The sequence below is a fragment of the Peromyscus maniculatus genome, chromosome 3 (genome assembly GCF_049852395.1).
Source record: "Peromyscus maniculatus bairdii isolate BWxNUB_F1_BW_parent chromosome 3, HU_Pman_BW_mat_3.1, whole genome shotgun sequence".
Taxonomy (NCBI): domain Eukaryota; kingdom Metazoa; phylum Chordata; class Mammalia; order Rodentia; family Cricetidae; genus Peromyscus; species Peromyscus maniculatus.
In genome coordinates, this window is record NC_134854.1 from 165439576 (window position 1) to 165464994 (window position 25419).

The window sequence follows — 25419 nt, forward strand, 5'->3', positions numbered from 1 at the left end:
GTCATTGCAGGGACCTGATCTAGGGACTCACCATCACAGAAAACAGAAAAGCCGCGCCCGGACCGTCCAGCACCCGGTGTCAGCTCCAGCTGGAGTGATGTCCCAGCCTCCCAACCCTCCCCAGGTCTGGCTTATCTTCTAGTAGTTTAGGGAGGGGCTCCTTAAATTCCAGGTCAGCCCAGGAGCCAGGGTTCACCCGCAATGAACAAGAAAGCAATTGTCTCCCGAATGTCCGAATGAGTCGTCTAGACCAAGGGTTTAAGCCATTTATAGAGAAGGAAAAAAAAAAAAAATCCCGAGAGCGCTCAGCCTCGTGGTCTTGTCAATCACGGGCGCACAATAGGCAGGCTGCCTGGAGCGTGAGAGAGCGCGGACTGGCTGGAACCATTGTCTCCACCCGCAGGGTCCCCGGTGCTTCGGCGCGGCCAAAACCTCACACTTGAAGGACAAAACCTCTTGATACTGGTGGCAATTAAATAAATGAAAGATACCGCAGTTCGGAATTAACCAGGGAAAGGTGCAAGCATTCAAAAGCTGGACGCTAATTTGCTAAATAGCTGGGAAGGAGGGAAGAGGTCCAAGCCTGCAGAGACTGAGGTGGGATTTTGGGGTGGGGACTGCTTTTCCTCATCCTCCAGTTTTCCGGGCTGTGACACCCGCATCCCTGGTGACATCCCCGCTACCCCTGGTAATGCCCAAGTCCCTGTAGCGACCCTCAAGTTTTCCCCGTCCCCGATTGTGACCCCAACATCTCTAGTGACGACTCCTGCGTCTCCAGTGGAGAACCATGAGTTTCCCCAAGTCCCACTAGCTTCCCAAGTGGCGATCTCTGAAGCCCCACAGTGATCCCCCTCAGTCCCCAGTAGTGTCCCCAGTGGAGACCCCCGGGATGACCCCAGAATTCTCTGGAGACTAGCAGTCCCTGAGTCCCCGGTGGCCACCCCCGAGCATCCATGAATCATCTCCATCCCCGCCGCAACCCCGAGTCTCCTAGTCCTGCATCCTCCGTGGTGACCCCCGAGCCTCGTGACCCCTTCCGCTGTGACCCCCGAATGAGTCCCCCGCGGGATGCTGGTCCTGGCGCCCCTCGCCCTTCGCCATGCGGGTACCTGGCGGGCCAGGGTTGCAGTTCCCCGGGGCAAGCAGGCCATGACGAAGCTGCGGACGTGTGGGAATGCGTGGCGCGGCGGCGACACGTGGCGCACAGCGAATCCCGCGAGCCCGGGGCCGCTGTTCCGCGCGGCGGGCGCTGGAGGTCCGAATGGAGAGCCACTGACGAGCACCGGGCACAGGGAGGAGCGCAGACGCTGCAGCATCTCCGTGTCGTGGGTGCGTGCAGTCACGCGGGGCTGGGCAAGCGCATCGAGGGCCCAGAAGCACTGGCGTTTTACTCAATAACTCTGCAGGGCAAGACCCGGGACACCTCTGCGACACATTTACATCACAATGGCTTTCTCTGGGACTAGTCGAGTAAAGGACCAGGGTTTGCAGGTGGGGGCCTGCATTTGTGTCTGGGCTTTGACCTGCCACCCACCTACAGTCGCTGACCTCAGAACGTGAATCCGCTTTTCCACGCAGAGCCTCTGATCTAGCTACCCTGCTGGCAGCCTCGGAAGCAGTCTTCATGCGGTTTATCTGGTTCAGGCAAGAGAGCGTCCCTGCTAGCGTGGTGGCTGTCCCTTTTAACCCTAGCACTTGAGAGGCTGATGAAAGACGGTTGCTGCGAGTTCTGGACAAACCCGAGCTACAGTGAGACCCTGTCTCCCAGACAAACAAAAACTAGGGGCTGGAATGATGGCTCAGGGGTTAAGAGTTTGATTCCTAGCACGCATGTCCTTACAACCACCCCCAACTCCAAGGATCTCATACCGTTGGCCTCTGAGTGCCTGCACTCAGGACACATAATTAAAAATGATGAGCTACAGGGCATACTACTTTGGCATTTTTCTGGCAGTGGACTGTGAAGGGGCCCCAAAACAGCTTGACCACACAGCAGCCATGACAGGCTTTGGGGCCTAACACAGCTTCTGTGACAGGCTTACTGGCAGGCAACACCCAGATCCAGGAAAAGCCTTAAGCTGATACCACCCAGGGATATACCCAGGGGTAAGGAAGTACCTGACATCCCAAACATTCCAACCATTAGATAGGTGGCCAGATGTCCTTGAGTCTAGCACACACCTATTTTTGTTTTACAGATACCCCTAGACAATTGTCAGCCAATCAGGGTCCTGGACCCTGGAAATCCCCTCACCCCAACCTCTGCTATGATAAAAACTCCCTGCCCCACCTGAGTTCAGGGCTCTCTGCTCTCACCACTGTGTGGGACACACAGAGGGACCAAGCTCCAAGCTTGGAATAAAGGCTCTTTGCTTTCACATGCAGGATTTGGTCTCTGTGGTGGTCTTTTGGGGGTCCCCATGATCTGGGCATAACAGGACCTCGGTAGCAACGTTAGGAAGAGGCGCTGGGGGGGGGGGTTAATACAGGAAATGGGGGAGTAGGACAGCTTTCGTCCCCTCCACCCAATCTCTGGCGCCAAGTTGGAAAGCCCCACCTGTTCCAACAGCCTGAAGAGTTTCTCTTATGTGTATTTTTCCTTAACTTTTTTTTTTTAATTATCGAGGCATACTTGCTCATTGTTACTAAAGTACACTGCCATCCTAGGGATTCTTTCTTGGTCAATGTCAGCCTATAGGCAGTGAGCCCTCCTCGTTCCGAAATTAATAGTGGGCACTGGGTTGACCTAGCTGATCTTGAAATGAGAATCTGGCCTTGCATTGTAGGGAGAAGGCAGTTAAAACCTGTCTGGTTTCAAAGTCGGCTACAAGGAGCTGGACAGAGAGCAGCTTGTCTTGGGGGGCTATTCCTACCCTCTGCTCAGCTTGGCACCCCACCTGCTGATTCCCAGGTAAAACTAGAAAGGACTTTCACAGCTACCACTATTTAGGATTTTAAATTTCCTTTCGGTATGCAAAGATGGAGACATCAGAACTCTGTTGAGGCCCCTTTTAAAAGGAAAACTACTTCCTCCTGGTCAGCAAAAGAATGGAATCTAAGCTCAACCTTCAGCCAGAGTGGAGAAGAAAATTCTGATCTGCCCCAAAGATTAGAACTTTAAATACTACTGACCCCTCCCTAAAGAGTTAACTAGTGGGGTATGTCAATCACCTGGCAGGGGGCCTCTTCAAAAAGCTGAAAATTGGTTTACCTAAAGATCCAGCTCTAGCACTCTTGGCATATGCCCAAAGGACCTACATCCATGTTCATTGCTGCTCTATTCATGATAGCCAGGAATTGGAAATAGCCTAGATGTCCATCAATTAACCGATAAATGGATAATAAAGTGTGGTACATGTATACAAAGAAAACTATTCAGCTGTTAAGGAAAATGAAATGTGCAGGTAAATGGATGGAGCTAGAAACAATCATCGTGAGTGAGGTAACCCAGATCCACAACGACCAGTATCGAGTGTTTTCTCGTAGATGTGGATGCTAGTTTTTGAGCTTTAAATATTTGTTTCAGTGAATGATCACAGAGGGTAGGTAGCTTGTAAAGGACCAGGGAGAAGCAGCAGATCTTCCAGGGAAGAAGAAATAGAGTACAGTATTCTAAAGAGACAAAGGGCAAACACAGTAAGATTGACTGGGGACGGCATGGGAAGTGAAGTGCGGGGCTACGAGGAGGACAAATAACACGAAAGGCCACGTGGAAACCAACTACTATAGAAACTCCCTTAGCTATATACACATATGAGTAGAGCTTACATGGAATCACCACACAGTGGGGGAAAGAATGCCCAACTAGACATCTTATGCCACCAAGCAAAGCCTCCAGTGCCAGGAATAGGTTATATAGCTTGTTGAGCTGTTGGTCAAAGGGGTCCCATGGATTTCCAAACATCACAGGCTGTTGCCAAGGCTATTCATGTCTCTCCATGACCTCATGGTAGGGTCATATTGCTGAAGACACAACTTATATCATCAAACATGGAGAAATCGAACTAGTGCACAGCTGAAGCTTCATCTCTACAGACTAGCACGCATGGTGTTGGAAGGTACTCTGTGCTACCAGAGGAGAAAGGTAATCAGCAGTAACTACCAGCTATGAACCTGTGACTACAACAGCAACCTGTCTGCAAGATATACCGGTGAAGCAGTGGTACAAATGTTACTGTCGGATCCAAAGTGGGGCCCCCCAAATGGCTGGTGATAATGTCCTAAGCAGAAGGGCTCTGCCTTGACCTGGTAAACAGAAAGATTGTTAAAAAAAAAAAAAAAAGGATCGTAACTCAGCATTCGGCAGGTTTGTTTCCCAGGAAAGCCACTGTAGATGTAACCAACCGTCTTATTAAATAAGAAACACAGAAACAATGTAAAAGAGAAAGCCGAGAAGTCAGAGCTCAGAGCTAAAATCTCACCCTTCCTCCTGCTGTCCCAGCTTCGCGAAAAGAGACCTACTTCCTGTCGGTTCGTTTTTTTTAAAGTATGTTGTTCTGCCTTCTCATTGGTTGTAAACCCAAACACATGACTGCCTCGTCACTGTCTGAATGTACAGCCCCCTAGGTCTTAAAGGCATATGTCTCCAATGCTGACTATATCCCTGAACACACAGAGATCTTATGGGATTAAAGGCGTGTGCCACCACCGCCACACTCTTGCTATGGCTCTAATAGCTCTGACCCTGAACACACAGATATCTATGGGATTAAAGGCGTGTGCCACCACCGCCCGGCTCTTGCCATGGCTCTAATAGCTCTGACCCCCAGACAACTTTATTTATTAACATACAATCAAAATAATATTTCAGTACAATTAGATTACCACCACATTTAGTGCTGTGGGACGGTCTGTATGTCAAATTGCTCTGATTGGTCAATAAATAAAACACTGATTGGCCAGTGGCCAGGCAGGAAGTAGGTGGGACAAGGAAAGAGGAGAATTATGGGAAGCAGAAGGCTGAGGCAGAGAGACACTGCAGCCGCCGCCATGACCAGCAGCATGTGAAGATGCCGGTAAGCCACCAGCCACGTGGCAAGGTATAGATTTATGGAAATGGATTAATTTAAGCTATAAGAACAGTTAGCAAGAAGCCTGCCACGGCCATACAGTTTGTATGCAATATAAGTCTCTGTGTTTACTTGGTTGGGTCTGAGCGGCTGTGGGACTGGCGGGTGACAGAGATTTGTCCTGACTGTGGGCAAGGCAGGAAAACTCTAGCTACAAGCCACCATTCCATAACCCAGCCTCTGGCAAGAACATCTAGCTCCAGACTAACCTTGCACCAATTCCCAGGCTTTTCTGGCCCACACCTCTCCTTCCCTGTCTCCTTAAAACTGACAAGGCTTTTCCTGTTCTGTCCACACACATCCTTCCTGCCCAGACAGCCCAGCAGTTTGATTCCTCAGATAAACTTTTCTTTCTACAACCACCCTTTTTTAGTAGATTTAAAGGCCCATTCTATGAGATGGAAGGCATACATAACACTACTTAAGTGGCCTCAAACCTGAGACTAAATAGGTCATGGGCCTAGAGGAAAACGTATTACTCTTACTCTGCTAAAGAAACAGCAATAAAATGACTCCTAATGACATTGTCATGCCCATGGAGCATCACTCCACCCTCATCAGAGAGTTTCTTCTTGCAATAGATGGGAATTAACAGAGAGACCCACAACTGGACACTCTGCAGAGTCATAGATTCTGGAACACTTGGCCCTAAATAAGACACCTTTATTAAACCCCTTATCTCAAGGCTAAGGGCTCTATGCAGAGGAAAAGATGGAAAGCCTCTACGAGCCAGAGGTGGGGGATGACTCATAGCAAATAAGATCTTCCAGACAAAACATGAATGCACAAAGACTGTGACAGCATTCCTAAAACCTGCACAGGTTCAAACCAGACAAAATGCTGGCACTGAGACAGGGAAAGGGACACAAAGACCCACCTCTAACCAAGAAGCTATTTGCAGTTAATTCGTGCTGGGAGAGGAGAAAATCTGTTACCTCCAATGGAATGTTCAAGGGTGAATCAACCATACTCCAGCGCAGGTCCCTCACCCAGGCATAGTTGGCCAACACAAGGTGAACTCTGTGGTTTTATTTTGTTAAGTTTTTTAGTTTATCTGCTTTCCTTTTTTGTTGTTGTTTTGGCTTGGTTTTGGTTTTATGTTTTTATGTTTTGGTTTTTTTTCCTTGCTGTTTTGTTTTTTGAGAAAGAAAGAATATGAAGTTGGTTGGGTAAGGAGGTAGGAAGGATCTGGGAGGAGCTGGGAGAATGGAAAGAATATGAACAAGATATGCACTATAAAAAATTCAGGCCAGGTGCACACCTTTAATCCCAGTACTCAGGAGGCAGAGGCAGGTGGATCTCTGTTGCTGGAGGGCTTCTCTCCAGGTTCCCCAAGCCCCGCAGTCCCACAATCCACAAATAAAATAATCACTCAGACGCTTATATCACTTATAAACTGTATGGCCGTGGCAGGCTTCTTGCTAACTGTTCTTTTATCTTAAATTAACCCATTTTTATAAATCTATACCTTGCCATGTGGCTGGTGGCTTACTAGAGTCTTTACATGCTGCTTGTCCTGGCGGTGGCTGTAGTGTCTCCTCCTCATCCTTCCGCTTCCCAGAATTCTCCTCTCTCCTGTCCCACCTACTTCCTGCCTGGCCACCTACTTCCTGCCTGGTCACTGGCCATCAGTGTTTTATTTATATAGAATGATATCCACAGCAGATCTCTGTGAATTTGAGGCCAGCCTGGGCTACAGAGTGAGATCCAGGACAGGCTCCAAAGCTACACAGAGAAAGCCTGTCTTGAAAAAAAAATCAATAGAATTTATAAAAAATAAGATAGAATATCTGCTGCAGGATGAAGAGATCAAGGATACCACCATCATTTATCACTCTCTGCCTCCTGGAGTAGGTACAATGTGACCAGCTGCTCAAGTTTTTATTGCCTAGACTTCCCCACCATGATGGGCTGTGACCTCCAACTGTGAGCTGAGTTGCTTAAGTCCTCTTAAGTTGCTTCCCAAAATAATGATGATGATGATGATGTTATGAGAATGTATGTGTGTCTGTGCATATGAACGCAGGTATCCTAGGAGGCCAGAAGAGGGCATCAGATCTCCTAAAGCTACAGTTACAGGCAATTATGAACTACCCAACATGGGTGATGGGAACCAAACTCAGGTCCTTTACAAGAGCCACTCACAGAACCATCTCTCCAGCACCCCTAAGTAGCTTTTCTCAGGGTATTTTATCATAGCAACAGGACACGTATGGTTGCACTCACGTTCACTAGAAAAGAGCTGACCTTACAGAGGCCAAGAGCAGTGTTGATATAGACGAAGAATATTGGGTAGAGGAAAAAATGTGGAAATTTTTGTTGTTTTGTTTTTTAGAAAGTCGAACTCTGGACATGGCACATGCTAAGCCAGCATTGCATCACTGAGCTGCTGTTCAGCACACCAGTGAAGGAATGTCCATCAAGGAACACTAAGTGCTAAGTTACCCATAAGTCAAACAGGAGTAGGGACTTTTGGAACATAGTTGCACAATGGGGTGATGGTAGGTAGTAACATCGTGTACCACACAGCTCAGAAGGCTGGAAGAAAGGGTACGGATGATTTCCACAGCAAGCAGTGAATGTTTGAGGAAATGAGTTCAGCTTGATGTGATTATCATGCGATGAATTATGGGTGGAACCATTAATATGGAACCCCATTAACATGTCCATCTTGTAGGCTTCAATTTAAAATGAAGTTTTAAAAAGAAACATTTTGCTGTGGGATGTTCTGTATGTTAAATGTGTTGCTCTGATTAGTTAATGAATAAAACACTGATTGGCCAGTAGCCATGCAGGAAGTATAGGTGGGACAAGGACAGAAGAAAATTCTGGGAAGTGGAAGGCTGAGGCAGAGAGACACTGCCAGTCACCGTCATGAAACGCAAGATGTAAGATACCGGTAAGCCACAAGCCACATGGCAACATATAGACTAATAGAAATGGGTTAATTTAAGATATAAGAACAGCTAGCAAGAAGCCTGAGACATTAGGCCAAACAGTTTAAATAATATAAGCATCTGTGTTTTTATTTTATAAGTGGGCTGTTGGATTGTTGGGCTTGGTGGGACCCGGAGAGAAAACTCCAGCTACAACATTTTTGTATTTCTGTCATTTAACTATAAAATGTGACTCAAAATGCAATGAAAGGGATTGTGGATTTAAAAATCAGATAACGCAGTAGACACTTTTATAAATGTGCTGGCTAGTTTTATGTCAACTTGACACAAGCTGGGGTCATCAAAGAGGAGGGAGCCTAGGTTGAGAGAAACCTCCAGAAGATGGGGCTGTAGGCAAGCCTGTAGGGCTTCTCAATTACTGGTTGATGTGGGAGGGCCCAGCCCATTGTGGGTGGAGCCATGCCTGGGCTGGTGGTCCTGGGTTCTATAAGAAAGCAGACTGAGCAAACCACAGAAAGCAAGCCAGTGAGCAGCTCCCCTCCATGGCCTCTGCAGCAGCTCCTGATCCAGGTTCCTGCCCTGTGTGAGTTCCTGTCCTGTTTTCCTTCAATGGTGGACTACAATGTAAGAGTCTAAGCCTTTCCTCCCTAACTTGCTTTTGGTCATGGTGTTTCATCACAGCGGTAGTGACCATGACTAGAACAGTAAAAATCACTGTTATTGTATTTCATAAGAAAGTAGTTTTTCCCCACAGGAGGGTAATATCCTTGTGCTTATTGATTATTAATATGCCATAACTAGAATGAAGCAGGAATGTTAGGTTAAGTTGTTAGATGTTAGGTCACTCTGCTTAATGTCATATTAAGAAGAAATAATTTAACTCTCTCTCTCTCTCTCTCTCTCTCTCTCTCTCTCTCTCTCTCTCTCTCTGTGTGTGTGTGTGTGTGTGTGTGTGTGTGTGTGTGTGTGTGTGTATTTCAGGGTCTCATGTATCTCAGGCTGGCCTCAATCCTATGAAGCCAAGGCTGACCTTGAAATCCTGACCCTCCCACCTCCACCTTTCAAGTCCTGGGGTTAGAAGCATGCACCATAACACCAAGCCTATTCAGGGCTAGAATCTTACCCAGGGCCTTGGTGTGTGAGACAAGTACTCTACCAACTGAGCTGTATCTGCAGCCAACATAAAAAGAGGTTTCATTGATTGTAACCTACAGGCAAGTAAACCCACTGCAAGGTTTAGAATTGAGAACAGGAGACAGGGGCAGGATTGTTGTCTGAGCTCCAGTTTGGAGACTGGAGGAAGGCCAAGCAAAATGGGGCACTGAGACAACTCTTGGCAAATATGTAGAGCAGATGATCCTATAACGGAATTTTCACAGGGGCCTGCCCTGAGAAGATTCCTCTCAGAGTCCTGGGGAAGACACAAAGTCCGGTTTTCTTTATTTCTCTAAGACAAAATTCTATCCATACAGCTTCAGTTCCATCCTGACACTCAGTTCCTCCCTGTCCCTTCTTTTCCTGTCTTCTCATAGTCCTGACTAAGCTCCTATGCTTTTAACCTCTTCTTTGTCCTCTGTTCCTTCACCCTCCATCTTTCCTTCCTTGCTCCTTACCCCCGACCCCGAGAAACTCTGCCTTCTTCTCTTCTCTCTGGCCATGTGGCATTGCCTGCCTCTGGAATTCTGCTCCAGTCCTTGCTGTACCTAGTTATGCAAAAAGCCCTGTTGTCCTGAGTCAATAGTTCTGCCATGCTACTAAGCCTGAAGGCAAGCGATGATCTGAGCTTAGTTTGCACAAGAAACAAAGCTATGCTTCAGTCTCCTCCCTGTCTCCTAGGCCCTGTAGAAGTGTTAGTTACCTAGTGGATCAGCTCAGCAGTAGGTCTGAGAAGCTTAGCTATTTGCCAATACGGCCTAGTAGTATATGGGCACACAAGAATTTCATAGCAGAAGACAGTTGATATGTATATGTATATATATATATATATATATATATATATATATATGTATATGTATATTTGTATATATATATATATATATATATATATATATATATATATATGAGAGAGAGAGAGATGCTAAATAACACCAAATATTCCTTGGCTAGAAAAATGGCTTCCTCTTGAAAGACACCTTGGTCAGTCAAGGTATAGCTTATATATAGCTGAATCTCTATAATATATTCTTGCAGCTTGCTGCAATCCTGTTAACAAACTGGACCAGGCTGCAGCAGGAAATAGGGATACAGGATACTGTGTAGCTATGTTCTCAGACAGGAACAATGTGGACTAGAGGGAAACTCTTAAGTCAGGGAAATAAATACAACTCAAGAGACTCAGGAAGCATAGCTGAAAGGTTTCCTAGTCTTCAGCCACTCTGACCCAAGTAAACACACAGAGGTTTATATTAATTAAAACTACTCAGCCATTAGCTCAGGCCTACTACTGACTAGCGCTTATACTTAAACTTAGCCCATTTCTGTTAATGTTTATGTAGCCATGTGTTCCATGGCTTTATCTGTGTGCCATTACATGCTGCTCCCTGGACAGCAGGTTGGCATCTCCTGATTCAGCCTTCCTCTTCCCAGAATTCTCCTCTCTGCTTATCCTGCCTATACTTCCTGCCTGGCTACTGGCCAATCAGCATTTTATTTATCAACCAATCAGAGCAACACATATTCACAGCATACAGAACATCCCACAGCACCTCCCCTTTTCTGTCTAACCAAAAAGGAAGGTTTTAACTTTAACATAGTAAAATTACATATAATAGAACAGTTATCAAGCACGAATTATATTTATAATATCTAGTCTATTTGTATTTGGAAAAATTAAAGAAGATATCCTATCTATCCTATATTTGTGAGTCTAAAGTTTCATATCTATCTTACCTCTTATCATAACCAAGGAAAATTATAACTATCTAGTCTTCAACTACATCAAAGACCTCAGAAGGATATAATATTACCTAAGTAAAGAGGCAGAGCATTGTAAGCAACTTCCAAAAATCCAGAATGACAGAGACAGCTGCCTGCCTGGACAGTCATCCAAAGTTCCTCTGCAATGTTGGGGCATCCATCTTCAGGCCACAGGCCTAGAGTCTCTCAGTCACTTTTTCCTGTGTCCTGTAGAATGTCTGAGTGTTTCTTCTGCAAAGCAGGAACCTGAAGGACGATTTTGCCTTGCAAAGTTCAGTGGTCACCATCCCATTGGTCCTGCATGTCCAGTCGACACAATATTTTGTCAGTCTAGGCAATAACAGTTTCTTACCCAAATGGCTGTCTTTGCCAAGAAGATAAACTCCACATGGAGTGTCCTCAATGCCCATCCTCCTCTCTGAAGTAAATTGGTCCTGCCAGGAGCAGACATGTCTCACTGTCCAAAAATTCCAAGTTTTTAAAACATTTTAAATGTAGGTCTTTGAAGTGTTTGAAGATTACCTACCTAATTGAAATATATATATATATATATATATATATATATATATATATATATATATATATATATATAAAACTTAACATGACTATAAGTTTGACTATCATATAAGACTTATTAATCTGTATTTCTTAATTATCCGTTATAATTTAAATGAATTACATAAACGTAATACCTTAAATGAGAGTAGAAATGTATAAAATGTATAACAAAATTAAGTTTAAATTTGTATCAATAAACTAAAATCTATAGCAATGTAAAATATCCTATATTTCTATATCATATCTCCCTTTCTTCCTTTAGAAAGATATTGACTATGATCAATAACAATTTGTAACCAACAAAGTAAACAAAGACAAACTTCCATAATCCATTTTTGGGAATGTGGACATAGTTTTCTAGGCTACTTCCTGCTGATAGAGAGCACTGGTAATCTTATGGAGATATAAGATTGGGCCATGGATGATCTGGGCCATGGGGTCATCAGAGACCTTTCAGGGGGTCTTGGCTGATCAAACCTGATGTATCTTAACCTGGAACAAATACATAGCCTCTTGCTTCCTAAGGTAACAAAAACAGAGCCTCCTTTCCAAAGCAATATATCCTTAGATCCAAATTTTGAAGTCAAGATATCTTTAAAATACACATATTGGTTTAACTGAGCAGCCTTTACAATCAAATGTTTTTCTGCAATTAAAAATCCAAAGACAACATAATCCAGATTCTCTGTGTGATATCCATCTTTATGTGGCTTATTTTTATATTGTCTTTACTGTCTCTTTAAAGACTTTATTTTTTAAAACTATTTCTTTATATAACTGTCTATGTTCCTTTTCCTCTCTCTTCCAAGCTGATGTACATTTTTACACACACTGTAAACCATTTAAGGTCTTATACCATCTGAATCTGCCTTATTGTGAATCTATTGCTTTAAAGTGAAGCATTACTAGGACTGAAACAGCAGCTTTGGCTGCTGGCTCCGCCCATCTCAGCTTCCCAACATGGCAGAACTATGTTTATCACCAGCTCTGGAAACCAGACTCACTGCCGACTATACGATGCAGTGGGTCCATGCTTCCACCCAGCAGCATGTAGCTCAGAAACCTCTTTATTGTATTTATTTATTTATTTATTTATTTATTTATTTATTTATATTTATTTTTTTATTGTCTGCACTAGCAAAAGCTATATCCACCATGCAGTGTACTATGCAGCTTGGAGATGCCTCTGTGTAACGTGGCATAGGTCAAGCCCACATGCCACAAACCGGACATAGGGTATCTCAAACCTACAGGCCACGGCTGGCCTAAGAGAGACAACTAGGAAGCTGTTTTTAGCTCCATTTCAGATTTTTGTTTGTTTGTCTTTTTGTTTTTGGAGACAGGGTTTCTCTGTGTAGCTTTGCGCCTTTCCTTGAACTCACTTTGTAGCCCAGGCTGGCCTCAAACTCACAGAGATCCGTCTGCCTCTGCCTCCCGAGTGCTGGGATTAAAAGCATGCACCACCACTGCCCAGGTAGAATTTTTTTTAAGGCTTTCTCAGGTTTTAGGTAGAAACTCTTGACCCACATTTTGGCATGCAGGACCAGTGGGTGACAGAGATTTATCCTGACCATGGGCCAGGTGGGACACAGAAGACCTTCAGCTATACAGGAAGTCCCTAAAACTCACAAGACCCCAAAGGCCTGGGACTGGAGAGACGGCTCAGATATTGAGAGTGCATTGCTCTTGCAGAGGACCCTAGCCAACTGGGCAGCTTGCAACTGTCTGTAGCTCCAACTTCAGGGCATCCTCCCCTTCTGGCCTCCACAGGCATGTGCACTCAACCACCACCCCCTCCCCCAACACACACACAAAATAAATAAAATAAATGCATTTTTTAAAGGTTCACAAGGCCAGATGAGCAGTAAAAAGTGGTGGAGACTTGCCAGTAAGTTCTGCAAGGAGCTGGGTGGGATGGACTTTTTGGTGATACAACTGCCGTGAGTCACCCATGCTCTTGTCCGCAACCCTGATAAACTCAATGATTCACTAAGCTGGACAGAGGTAGAGCATGTGTCTGCTGTTCTATATGGGATGAGCAGAAGTCAGACAACAGAAGAAACAGCCAGACTTCAGCAAGTCTCACAGAGTGGACAGCAGGAAGGACGGGAAAGGGAGAGGGTGGGAGACGGGCAGAGGAAGAGCTCCCAGGAGAACCATGGGATCCTCCAGATGCTGTGGTCTGAGGAGGTGAACAGAGTCTGGTGAGGTACACTGAGTTCTGAGGCGTCTCTGAGATCCCCCAGGGTCTGATGACTGGCCTAGCTGCTGGTCAGCTTTTGACACGGCATTGGATACAGGTGAATACTCAGCAATGACTAACAACAAGAAAAATCTGTATTCCACCACGTGTCACCTCTGATCAATTCTCTGTTGATTTTTGAGGCAGTATCTCACCAACCCGAGGCTGGCTTCAAACTCACGAAGTATCTGTATGGCCTTGAACTTCTAATTCTCCCCCTGCCACCTCCCAAGGCTGGAACGGCAGGAGCGCTCCACCACACCCAGTTTGTACCGTGTGCTGGGGTCAAACCCAGGTCTGCAGACACGCTAAGCAAGCGCTCTGCCCACTGAGCCTGAGTCACCATCATCTCACAGTGTGGGTCAGGGGCCCTGGTGATAAGAACTGCAGATCATTTCACCCCGCCACAATAGATGTGACTCCCTCTTGGTTTTACACTGCTGGTATTTTCTTTATTCTGGATTTATCCTTTGCATTTTTTAAATTTGTGTTTGATTTTTTTTTTAACAGATTTCTTAAATCCAATTATCCCAATCAATTAACACTTCCTTATCTCATCTTCAAATCTCCTTAGCTCAGCTCCTGTAGACCTCTGCATGGCAAACCTGCTTGAGAGGCAGGTTCACAGGTGGCCCAATCCCTGGTCATGACTGGGTCTCCTCTTCACTCAGAACACCACACAGAATTGTCCCTGTGGCCACATAACAGGCAGAACACATGCAGTTCAGTGTCACAGGGAAAGCGAATGTGGTGAATGCTTCTGATACCCAAGGCTCCTCTCAGACAGGACAGGCATCTAGCCTGCTCATCACTCCCTCCCCTCCTCTGTACTTCCTGTACTTCTTTGTACAATAGACAGCCTTCGCCTGAAAGGCCTCCGGTCATCTTCAAGCTCTTTTCCCAGGATCGATGGAGAGAAAGAATCTGAAGAATCTGAGCAGAGATTAGAGATTTCAGTGTATATTCGGAAACAAGCTCAGAATTTTGCATTTTACCAAAATAGCCTTGCATCTCAAGTTCTGAGCAGGAGACATTAAGCCTAATTAAATGAGGCATAAAGAAACAACAGCAGATATTTCCTTCATGACTGTAGAGAACATTGTGTACATACTGTCACTTGAATAGGTACTCATGCTTTTTTTTTTTTTTCCTCACTGTGTGGTCCTAGCTGGCCCCAAACTCACTGTGTAGACCACGCTGGCCTTGAACTCAGAGAGATCTGTCTGCCTCTGCTTCCTGAATACATGCACCACAACACTAGGTGGTGCTCTCTACAGAGCAAGATGCAGGACAGGCACCAAAACTACACAAAGAAACCCTGTCTGGGGGGAAAAATTCATGTCATAGAGCTGGAGAGATGGCTCAATACTTAAGAGCGCTGGCTGCTCATGAAGATGTTGTGGAATGTTACTTTAACCTGCAAAGACATGCTACATTTGTTTATGCTGCAGAATATTACTTTATGTAAAGGTGTGTTATATTTGTTCATGCTGCATTTGTTTAATGATGTAAGGATGTGTGGCTGTTTCACCTCGCCTGCCTGAGGCACCTGATTAGTCTAATAAAAAGCCATTAGCTAGGCGGCAGAGCTGAGATAGGCAGGGCTGGTGGGCAGAGAGAATGAGGAGGAGGAGGAGGGAATCTAGGCTCAGGGTGGAAGAGGGGAGAGAATGAGGGAGGGAGAGGGAGACACCCAGGCCAGCTAGCCAGACAGACAGACACAGGGGAGCTGTGAAAGCATGGCACACAGAAAGAAAGAAAGGTGAAAACCTGAGACAAAAGAGAAACAGGCTAAATTAAATTATAAAAGCTGGTAGGACAAGCATATGCTAAGACCGGGCATTCATAACTAATAGTAAGTCTCCATGTCATGATTTCGGAGCTGGTTGGTGGCACAAAAGCTAAGCCTGTTACATGCAGAGGGCTAGAGTCTGGTTCCCAGCAGCCGTATAGGGGATTTCATAACCACCTGTAACTCCAGCCCCAGGAGACCCAACATCCTCTTCTGGTCTCCACAGGTTCTGCACTCACATGCACAAGACACAAAATGGGTAATTCCAGGGACCTCTGATGATGACTACATGAAGATGGAGGGCAGGGCGCTGCTCAAAACTGGTTCTGATTAAATGCCAGGAACTGCCTCTGCCAGCAAACACTGGCTTTCCTTGAAGGTCTTGTAGGCCAGCAATCCTCGGCCTGTGCTCCACTGTGTCACTATTAATGATCACCAAGAGCTTTGCAGCCATCCATGGAAATGCATCTGTGTGCTTTCTGTTGCTGCAATAAACACCTGCCCAAAAGCATCCTGGGAGTTGGGGTTTATTTGGCTCACATGTTGGGATCACCGTCCATCATTGAGGAATGTAGGGCAGGACTGCCTTCCCCAGGATGGCAGCGCCTACTGTGGGAGGAGCCCTCCCATATCAATCATCAAGAAATGCCATCAGACACGCCCACAGGACAGTCTGAATGTGGAGGTATTTTCTCAACTGTGGTTCCTTCCTCCCAGAGAAGTGCCCAGATGTAGATGTAACCAACTGTCTTATTAAATAAGAAACACAGAACCAATGTAAAAGAGAAAACTAAGAAGTCAGAGCTCAGAGCTAAAACCTTACCCTTCCTCCTGCGGTGGTCCTACCTCTCTGAAAGAGACCTACTTCCTGTGTGTTTGTCTTTAATATAGTCTTTCTGTTCTGCCTTCTCATCGGTTGTAAACCCAAACACATGACCGCCTCGTCACTGCCTGTAAGTACAGCCCTCCAGGTCTTAAAGGCATATGTCTCCAATGCTGGCTGTATCCCTGAACACACAGAGATCTACCTAGCTCTGTCTACCAAGCGCTGGGATTAAAGGCGTGTGCCACCACCGCCACGCTCTTGCTATGGCTCTAATAGCTCTGACCCCCGGGCAACTTTATTAACATACAATTAAAATCATATTCCAGTACAAATAAAATACCACCATATTTCCCCTTTTCTATTTTAATAAAAAGAAAAAAAAAGCAAAAGGTTATAACTAACATAAGAAAAACTATATACAAAAGTACAATAACTATATACAATATATACAAGTAATAAATACCTAAACAATGTCTAGTCCATTTGTATTGGACAAATCACAGAAAATAATTCCATTATCTATCCTATTTTGGTAAGTCCAAAATGTATCTAATTCACTTTCTATCCTAATTAATCTTCAACTATAACTAACTGATCTTCAACTATAACTAAATAATCTTCAACTCCCTCAGAGACCCAAGAAGGAAATAATATTAGCTAACAAAAATAAAAACAGGAAGTGCATGCAAGCAACTTCCAAAAATTTTGTGAGTTGACAGAAACAGCCAGCTGCCTGGACAGTCACCTGAGGTTTCTCCGCAGTGTTGGGGCATCATCTTTAGCCTATAGGCTTAGCGTATCTGACAGACTCATTTGTGAAGTAGGATGTACACAAGGTCAACAGTTCAACCTCACATTGGGTGAGAGCAGTCTATATACCAGAAACACCTGAATTCCACTAGTGTCATGTCATGATTCAGGATTTTAAATTCTGGAAATGGTTGACGGTTTTTTAATTCAGCTGTCCATTCTTCTTGGCTGTGTATATATGGCTTCATCTCAGCATCTATTCTTCTTCACATCCTTCTATTAAATGCCAGTCTACTATTGAGAGGTGTGAGCTTTCAGCTGCTGTTCCATTGCACAACAGAAGCCATCGGCCCTCTGCCTGTTAAGCTGCCTTCAAAGAAAAGGGCACTGTACCTCTCAGAACAGAGAACGACTTCAGCTGTTTACTCAGTTCTGTGTTTGTATTTCCTCAATTTATATCTTAATAAATCCCTATTACCCATTCAATAGACTCACATGGTTGATCGTAACCATTTGCTATTCGGCCTCTCTGAGCTAGCAGGATTTCACCTCAACCTTTGAATCCTGAGTTCTATAGAAAGATAAAGTTCCCCATAGTGGCCGTGATGGAGTCCGTGCCTGAGGGCCAGTGTGGCGAACGCTGCTTGGTGGCTTCAGAGTCAAGTGCCGGATGGGCTGGCAGTTGCTTTCGGAGCAGCCACCGTGTTGAACGAAAAACAACAGGAGCCAATGACCCTTCTGGTCCAAGCTCTTTTAGGAAGTGTCAACAATTCCACTGCCACAGGCCTGCCTATCACTCTGTCCTTCACCCTCTGGCCAAGGCAGTCTCTACTCCAAACTGTGCATGGCCCTAAGGAAAAAGTCATACGAAACCCCATGCTCTTCTAACCCCAGTAGACACCCTTCATTAACTCATCAGTTCACAAAATTGGACTGGATGCAGATACAGAGCCCTGAGACATGAAGGCTTGACCCTTGCCCACTGAGTGGAGTCATTTATTCCATCTGCCATCCCTCTGGCAATCCTTTCATTCTACAAACCGCTGTGCCCTATCAGAAATGAAGTAACTGGGCATCCGGCACTCCTTGGGAGATCAGTAAGCTCACAATAAACACCAGCTGGCCAAGCGAGCCCATCAAGCTTCCCGGGGTGACAGTGCCAAGGGCATGCCTGATCCTGGTGTGCAATCTTTATAAACTTAATGTCATTGCCAGTTTCGGCAGGAAACTGTCAATCACAGCATCCTGAGGAGTTCTGTTCAGCTTCTAGGGACCTTGACTCTGGGAGAAACTGGATTCTTGGCTTTGTAGGGTAAGCCAGCAGAAATCAGGATTGAAGTTTAGGTGGATAGAGAAAGGGGAGGCTGGGAGGGTAGAGCAGTGGTAACATGCTTCTCTGGCATGCACAAGGCCCTGGGTTCAAGCTCCAGCACTGACAATCTTAAATGGTAATAATAATAAATTTTAAGAGGCTGGAAAGGTAGCTCAGTGGTTAAGAGCACCAGCTGCTCTTGCTGAGGGCCCAGGTTCAGTTGTGAGTTTGACCCCCCAAACCCACATGGTGTTAGAAGGAAACTCACTCCCCACAAGTCAGACTACATGTGTATCATAGTACACACAGACACACACACACACACACACACACACACACACACACACAAAAATGTTCTTTCTTAAAAATCACATTGTAAAGACCTTTGAAAGGTCTTTTTAATTTAATTTAAAGATCTGGCTTCATTTTCATTTTGCTTTAAGACAAGGTCTCACTATATAGTACTGGCTGGTCTGGCACTCACTGCAGACCATACCAGCTTCAAACTAGAGGCAATCTGCCTGCCTCTGCTTCCACACTGCTGTGACGGGTGTGCTCTACCACGCCTGGCTTAGTGAACATTATTTTCCATTTCAGAATCAGAAAACACTTCACAAACTAGAATTCTTATCAGATGAACCAATGGATTGGCTAACATCAGGGAACATCTGATAAGGCTTAGACAGAAATTGTTTTGTGTCTGTTGAAACTAGAATAGTGGGTGTTGTGGAACTCAGGCGCTGACTGACTCCATTTTGACTTGTAGCCTGATCAGTATAAAGGCTGAGTTCAAAACAGTCACTTCTGCTGATGTTACTCAAAAGGTTGAAGGTTGAGAAACTGAGTGGCTCCCAAGTCTTTCTGTGTGTGATCCTCTTTGGAAAGTTCTGCAGGTTGAAGAAACTGTTTCAATGCCACATTTTTTTTTTAAGATTTATTTATTATGTATACAGTGTTCTGCCTACATGTGTTCTTGCAGGCCAGAAGACAACACCAGATTTCATTAAGGGTGGTTGTGAGCCACCATGTGGTTGCTGGGAATTGAACTCAGGTCCTCTGGAAGAGCAGTCAGTGCTCTTAACCACTAAGCCATCTCTCCAGCCCTCAATGCCACATTTTGTAGGGCAGTTATGGAACTGGATGGCTGCCCCGCCTGCTTCTGTTCCAAGGCAGTGACATCATTCTCTTTCAAATGTCTAGTGTCTGTGACACTGTTTGACAAATGGATGAAATTTGATGAATTATTCACATCTACCAAGCTTTTGTTTAAAAGTGAGACCCTGCATGCTGGTGCACACCTTTAATCCTAGCACTCAGGAGACAGAGGCAGGCAGATGTCTGGGAGTTCAAGACCAGACTAGTCTACATAGTCCCAGGCCAGCCAGGGCTATATAATGAGACCCTGTCTCAAAAGATTAAAAAAAGGGGGGGGGGGTTAAATGTGGCTGTTAAGGTGGTAACTTTGGATCAGCCAGTGTATTAAATCGTCTCCATCTTTGCCTCTTTACAGGATATTTTGCCTTGGTCCAGCTTCCATAGGCCACTGGACACACGATTAAATGTCACTGGTACTTTTGCTATTTTTTTTCTTTTTGGCCTGTGTTAGTGAAGACCCCACTCTTCCTGAGCTGTACCTATAAACAGGCTGCAGTTCCAGGCTGCAGCCATTAGAGAACTCCACCTGATTACCATACATGGGTCTGTCCTGTCCCCATGCCCTTGCAACTGCTAATTAGGGTTCTAGGACACAAGCCACAGAGGTCATGCAAGTACATGCTCTTCACTGCCAAGCCACCTCCCCAGACCCTCACTTATAATTTTTATGGTGAAGACTCATACTGGGTCTGAAACTCTTTTATTTTTAGTTGGAGGGGGTATATTTTTGTTTGTTTGTTTGTTTTTGTTTTTGAGAGACAGTCTCATGTAGCTAAGGCTGACCTGGAACTCACTGTGTAGCTCAGGCTGGCCTGGACCACGTGATCCGATAGTCTTCATCCTTTAGAACTAGTTGCGCTGCAAGCATGCTCCACCACACCCCTGAGTCAAGAGCTCCTTTGACATCATGTGTCATTTGTGAAACCTGAACTGTATATAATTTAGAGCAGAAAAGAACCACAGAACCTGAGCTCCAAAGGGCACAGTTGCAGCCTGGCTTAATGTGAGGCCAGGGCAGAACTAAGAAGTAGCACTTGACCTTTCATGATCCACAAGGGCTTTTGGCAAACTCACTGTGCCATGTAGCTCTCCCATTTCCTGAGAACTCTGGCTAGTTAGCCTTTCCTGGATGGCTGGAGCCACACACAGAAAAGCCCCTTTCCCACTGAGGTCCCTTAAATGTTCAGATGTAGTCTGGTCCTCCAAAGAGTTAAAACTTACTTCCTCAGTCTGGTTGTTTCTTTCTGTGCTTTTGTGTTGTGGGATATTTGAACACCGTGTGAAGATGTATTTGCTGTGATTGGTGTAATAAAAAGCTGAACGGCCAATAGCTAGATTGAAGGTATAGGGGAGATTTCCGGGGAGAGACAGGAAGAGGAGGAGAATCTAGGTTCACAGGAGACGCCAGGAGACACAGGGAGGAAACAGGAGGTGCAAGATGGAAGAGAGGTAATGCCATGTGATAGGACGTATTTATAAATGGGTCAATTTAAATTCTAGTTAGGAACAAGCCTAACTAGCTTGTTATAGATAGTTAGAGCTTATTAAAGCTATAGTCCGAGGTTTCACGTTAATAAGTTTCTGTGTCATTAGTTTTGAGCTAGCAGCTGATGAAAAAGCTTGCTGCATTTGGCACCTAACATGGGGCATGGAGATCTACACAGGGCCTGAGGAAGCTGGGGGGTGGGGAGGAAGGTTCCGAGTAGAACCTGTGCTTACAGCTCTCTTAAGAGGCCCTGCCACCAAGGGCTCCCAAGCCATGCAACAGAGGACCTAGCCGCTACTTAGCAGTTTAAGGCTTGGCTCACACAGGCAAAAAAGGTAACAAACATGCAAAAAGTCAGGTCCAGACCAAAAAACTTCTAAACAGATATAGTATGCTTAAAAATGTGCTTACATAGCTGAGTGGTGGTGGCTCACGCCTTTAATTCCAGCACTTGGGAGGCAGAGGCAGGCAGATCTCTGTGAGTTCGAGGCCAGCCTGGTCTACAGAGTGAGATCCAGGTCATTCACTAAAACTACACAGAGAACCCTATCTTGAAAAACAACAAAACAAAAAAAAAATGTGCTTACATGTTAAAGAAATAAAAAAAAATGGATATAGACAGTCATAGAAAAATAAACAGTTTTTAAAATAATAAGTGAAGTCTTTAAAGAGAGAGTAAAGGAGCAAAGCAATAGAAAAGTAAAAACCCATAAGGATGGGAAATACACAGGGCTTCTGGATCCTGTATGTTGCTTTGTTGACTTGGAATTTTTTAAATGATAATGTACAAAAACAATATCTGCTGAGAGACATTGGATTATGGCAACTGCTAAATTAAACCAACCTATATGTTTTAAGAATATCTTAACTTCAAAATGGAAGTTAGAAAATATGTTGTGTTGGGGGAGAGGATGTGCCTTTGTTTCCACAGAAAATGAAAAGCTATGGATTCCTTCAATATTAATAAAGATCAGATTTGATTGGAGAAGATATCCTGACATTAAAAAGAAAGAAAAAAAGACTACAAGACAGAAGATGTATATGCTGAACCCTCTACATGGATATAACACTGAGACTGGATGAGACATAATAAATCTTGCTGGCTACAAAGTTCTCATGACTTATTATTACATGCCATCCTTTCATATGGATGGATAAAGATTTATTACAGTTTGGTTACACAGTCCAAATGCACTTATAAAGTCGACATATGCCTTTGCCTGCTCAAACATAAAGCAAAAAATCATGTTTAACTGACTTGTGCTCATCACACATCCCACACTTATGTTAATGCAGATATATATGTTACCTTTAAAAGTTTGTGTGTTTTCAGAGGGAGAGGGGGAAATGACCAGATACCAAGAAAGACAAGTAGTCCAGCCTCAAAATGCCTCTGTTGCAGCTTCCTAAAAATTCCTCATCCAGAACAACTTAAAAGCTCCTAGTTGAGATGTCCAGCCTCATAGACTACTCTAGCCAGGACTTCAGATAAGTTCTAAACGTTCCCATTACACAGAGACCAGACAACAAATGATACAGCTAGGCCTCACAGGTCCTGACCATTATCCCAATTTTCTCAGGGCTCCCTAAAGATGCCATCACTCCCCAAGACAATAGGAAGCCGTTTAGAGAATATGATGCCCACTTTTCTAAGAGGTGCAGTGGGTGGTTTTTGGTCATTCAGTGGGTTATCAATGTTTGTCATCATTGGGAGTTTGGTTACAAGTTGTTTCTGGTCATGGTCAGAAAAAAAAACTAAACAAAGGAGGTTAAATTCAGGGATCTCTTTCTGAAGGGAAAAGAAGGGATATAGCATAGAAATGATAGAATAAAAGGGTAGATTGTTGAATCAACTTTTGAATAATTACTAGTCTCAAATATTTTACATGGGTATAGATTTGTGTACATTAATATAAATTTAAGGTTATTTTGTTATACTGTATTTATGCTTCTATGTTTAAGATATTGTACCTATGTAGCTCATTTAAAAATGTAAAGTTTTAATCCTTGAAAGCTAGTTAGGGATAATAAAGAAAGACAGGTTAGTAGTTAGTCATCTATAAAAACCAACCTTATATTCATGGTAGGTATGTTTTCAAGGACAAACATATATTTTAGATAGATAGATGGCCTTCAAACACTTCAAAGACCTACAGAATGTGGCATTTAAAATGTTTTAATAGCATAAGGCTTTTTATGATAGTGAGACATGTTTGCTCCTGGCAGCTCCAATTTACTTCAAAAAAGGATGATGGGCATTGAAGAACTTCCATATGGAGTTTGCTTTTGCTGTGGCAAAAGTTAGCCACTGGGCAAGAAACTGACCTTGCCTCGACTGCTGACAGTATGCTGTCCAAACTGGACAAGCAGGACACAAAAGAAGGCAACTGACAAACTGCCAAGACAAGGTAGGACAGTCCTTCAAAAATTTCCTACTTCACACACACAAAAAATCTGTCATATATTCTAGGACTGACTGAAGGCCAAAGACAGATGCCCCAACATTTCAGAGAAATGTTAAGCGACATTCCAGGCAGTCAGATGTCTCTGTCACTTCTATAATTTGGGGAATTATTTGCTCTGCATTTCCCATTTAATCAAGTAATACTGTCTCCTTCTCAAGTCTCTGATAGAGTTGAAGAAGAGATGTTATAGTTACAGTTTTCCTTGTTACTAAATTCAGAAAAGGAAATTACATAAGAGCTGTAAAGTTTATAAGGTTAAGAAACATAAAAGCTTAAGTTGTTTATCTAAGAAGATGTTTTAAGGTCAAAAAAGATATTTTTAGGTTGGTAATACAAGTTAGGATAGAAAGTAAATTAGGTACAAAACTTTGGACTCACTAAGATAGGACAGATAATAGAGTACATTCTCTGAATTTGCCAAATACAAATGGGCTAGACATTGTGAATGTAATTCTTACCTGATTTAATTGTTCTTATTGTATATAATTTTACTATGTTAGAGTTAAAACCTTCCCTTTTTATTTAGACAAAAAGGAGGAAGTTTGTACACTGTAAAAGGATGTATTTGCTGTGATTGGTGAAATAAAAAGCTGAACGGCCAATAGCTAGATAGGAGTTATAGGTGGGATTTCCAGGGAAAGGAAGGAAGAGGAGGAGAATCTAGGTTCACAGGAGACGCCAGGAGACACGGGGAGGAAACAGGAGGTGCAAGATAGAAGAGAGGTAATGCCATGTGATAGGACGAATTTATAAATGGGTCAATTTAAGTTCTAAGAGCTAGTTAGGAACAAGCCTAAGCTATAGCCCGAGCTTTCATAATAAGTTTCTGTGTAGTTATTTGTGAGCTGGTGGCCAATGAAAAGCTGGCTACATTTCTGAAGTGCATGGGGGCTATTTATTGCCAATCACTTGGCACACATTTTATCTCTGTGAGTAAACAGTTCCAGTTAAGGAAGTAGGTGAATAAAAGGTCTTCAATATTTTTTAGTGTTATAGTTTTTTTTTTTTTCTCATTTTGCTTCTTTGAGACAGGGTCTCATAAGCCTAGGCTGGTCTTGAACAGTCAGAAAATGACCAAACTATCACTCAGTCCCACACACTGAAGCAGTTTTCCAAGTAGCTGGACTGTGTCCCATATCATTTTGGAAGAGCCAGAGGCAGCCACATGCTCTGCCTGGTCCTCAATATTGCTGTCTATTAGAAAATCATTAATGAAAAAGGGTCTTCCATAGATAGTGTTTTCAAGGGTCTGAGCCTGGAGCAAGAATTGTGTTTCTGATTCAAATCAGGGCCAAGGAAAAAGGAGAGGCCCAAGGTGCCTGCTTTTGAATCCACTCCCTTGAGGGTTTAGTTATTTGAAGATTTTTGTGTGGAGGGGGTGGATAAGTGTATGTGTGTGCAAGCACCAGAGGAGTCTAAAGGGGGCTGTTTCCCACTGGAGCTGAAGTTACAGGCAATTGTGGGTCCTGGGAACCAAGCTTGGGTCCTCTGTAAGAAAAGTCCTTGCTCTTAACAGCTGACACTCTCCAGGCCCTTTAGGAGGTCACTGCTCTACTCCACCTGGAGGACTGAGCACCATGGAGATTAACTGCCTTCCCTCCTGGGGCAGCTGAAATCAAGTTGTTTCTTCCCAATGCATAACTGACTGACATTTCTTTTGCTTTCAAGACAGAGTCTCATGCAGCCCAGGCTAGCCCCAAATTTGTTCTGTAGCCACGGCTGGCCTTGAACTTCTGATCCTCCTGCCTCCACCTCCTGGGTGCTGAGATTAGAAGTGTGCCCCATCACACCCAGTGTTAGGTGGTGCTGGGATGGAACCCAGGATCTCATGCTTGTTCAGCAAGCACTGGACTGACTGAGCTACATCTCCTGCTCCTGCTTTGGCTTCTGAGATAAAGTATCACTTTGTAGACCAGGCTGGCCTCAAACCCAAATTGCTCTGGCTCACTCA

General features: G+C 44.2%; 1 protein-coding gene across 4 annotated transcripts in view; it reads right to left on the bottom strand.

Annotated features, from left to right (window-relative positions):
• The window catches only part of Bcat1 (branched chain amino acid transaminase 1), a 95127-nt gene that overhangs the window by 60807 nt on the left and 8901 nt on the right, over positions 1-25419 (bottom strand). Inside the window, exon 1 of one of the 4 annotated variants that reach the window (XM_006990044.4) lies at positions 1110-1397. The exons of 1 other annotated variant lie outside the window; for it this stretch is intronic. In XM_006990044.4, the coding sequence (XP_006990106.1) occupies positions 1110-1316 (207 nt within the window). In that variant the 5' untranslated portion in view covers positions 1317-1397. Of the gene's footprint in view, positions 1-31; positions 1398-25419 lie in introns of those variants that run through there. 2 more of the 4 variants (XM_016008323.3, XM_042274310.2) reach the window with 2 other exon arrangements.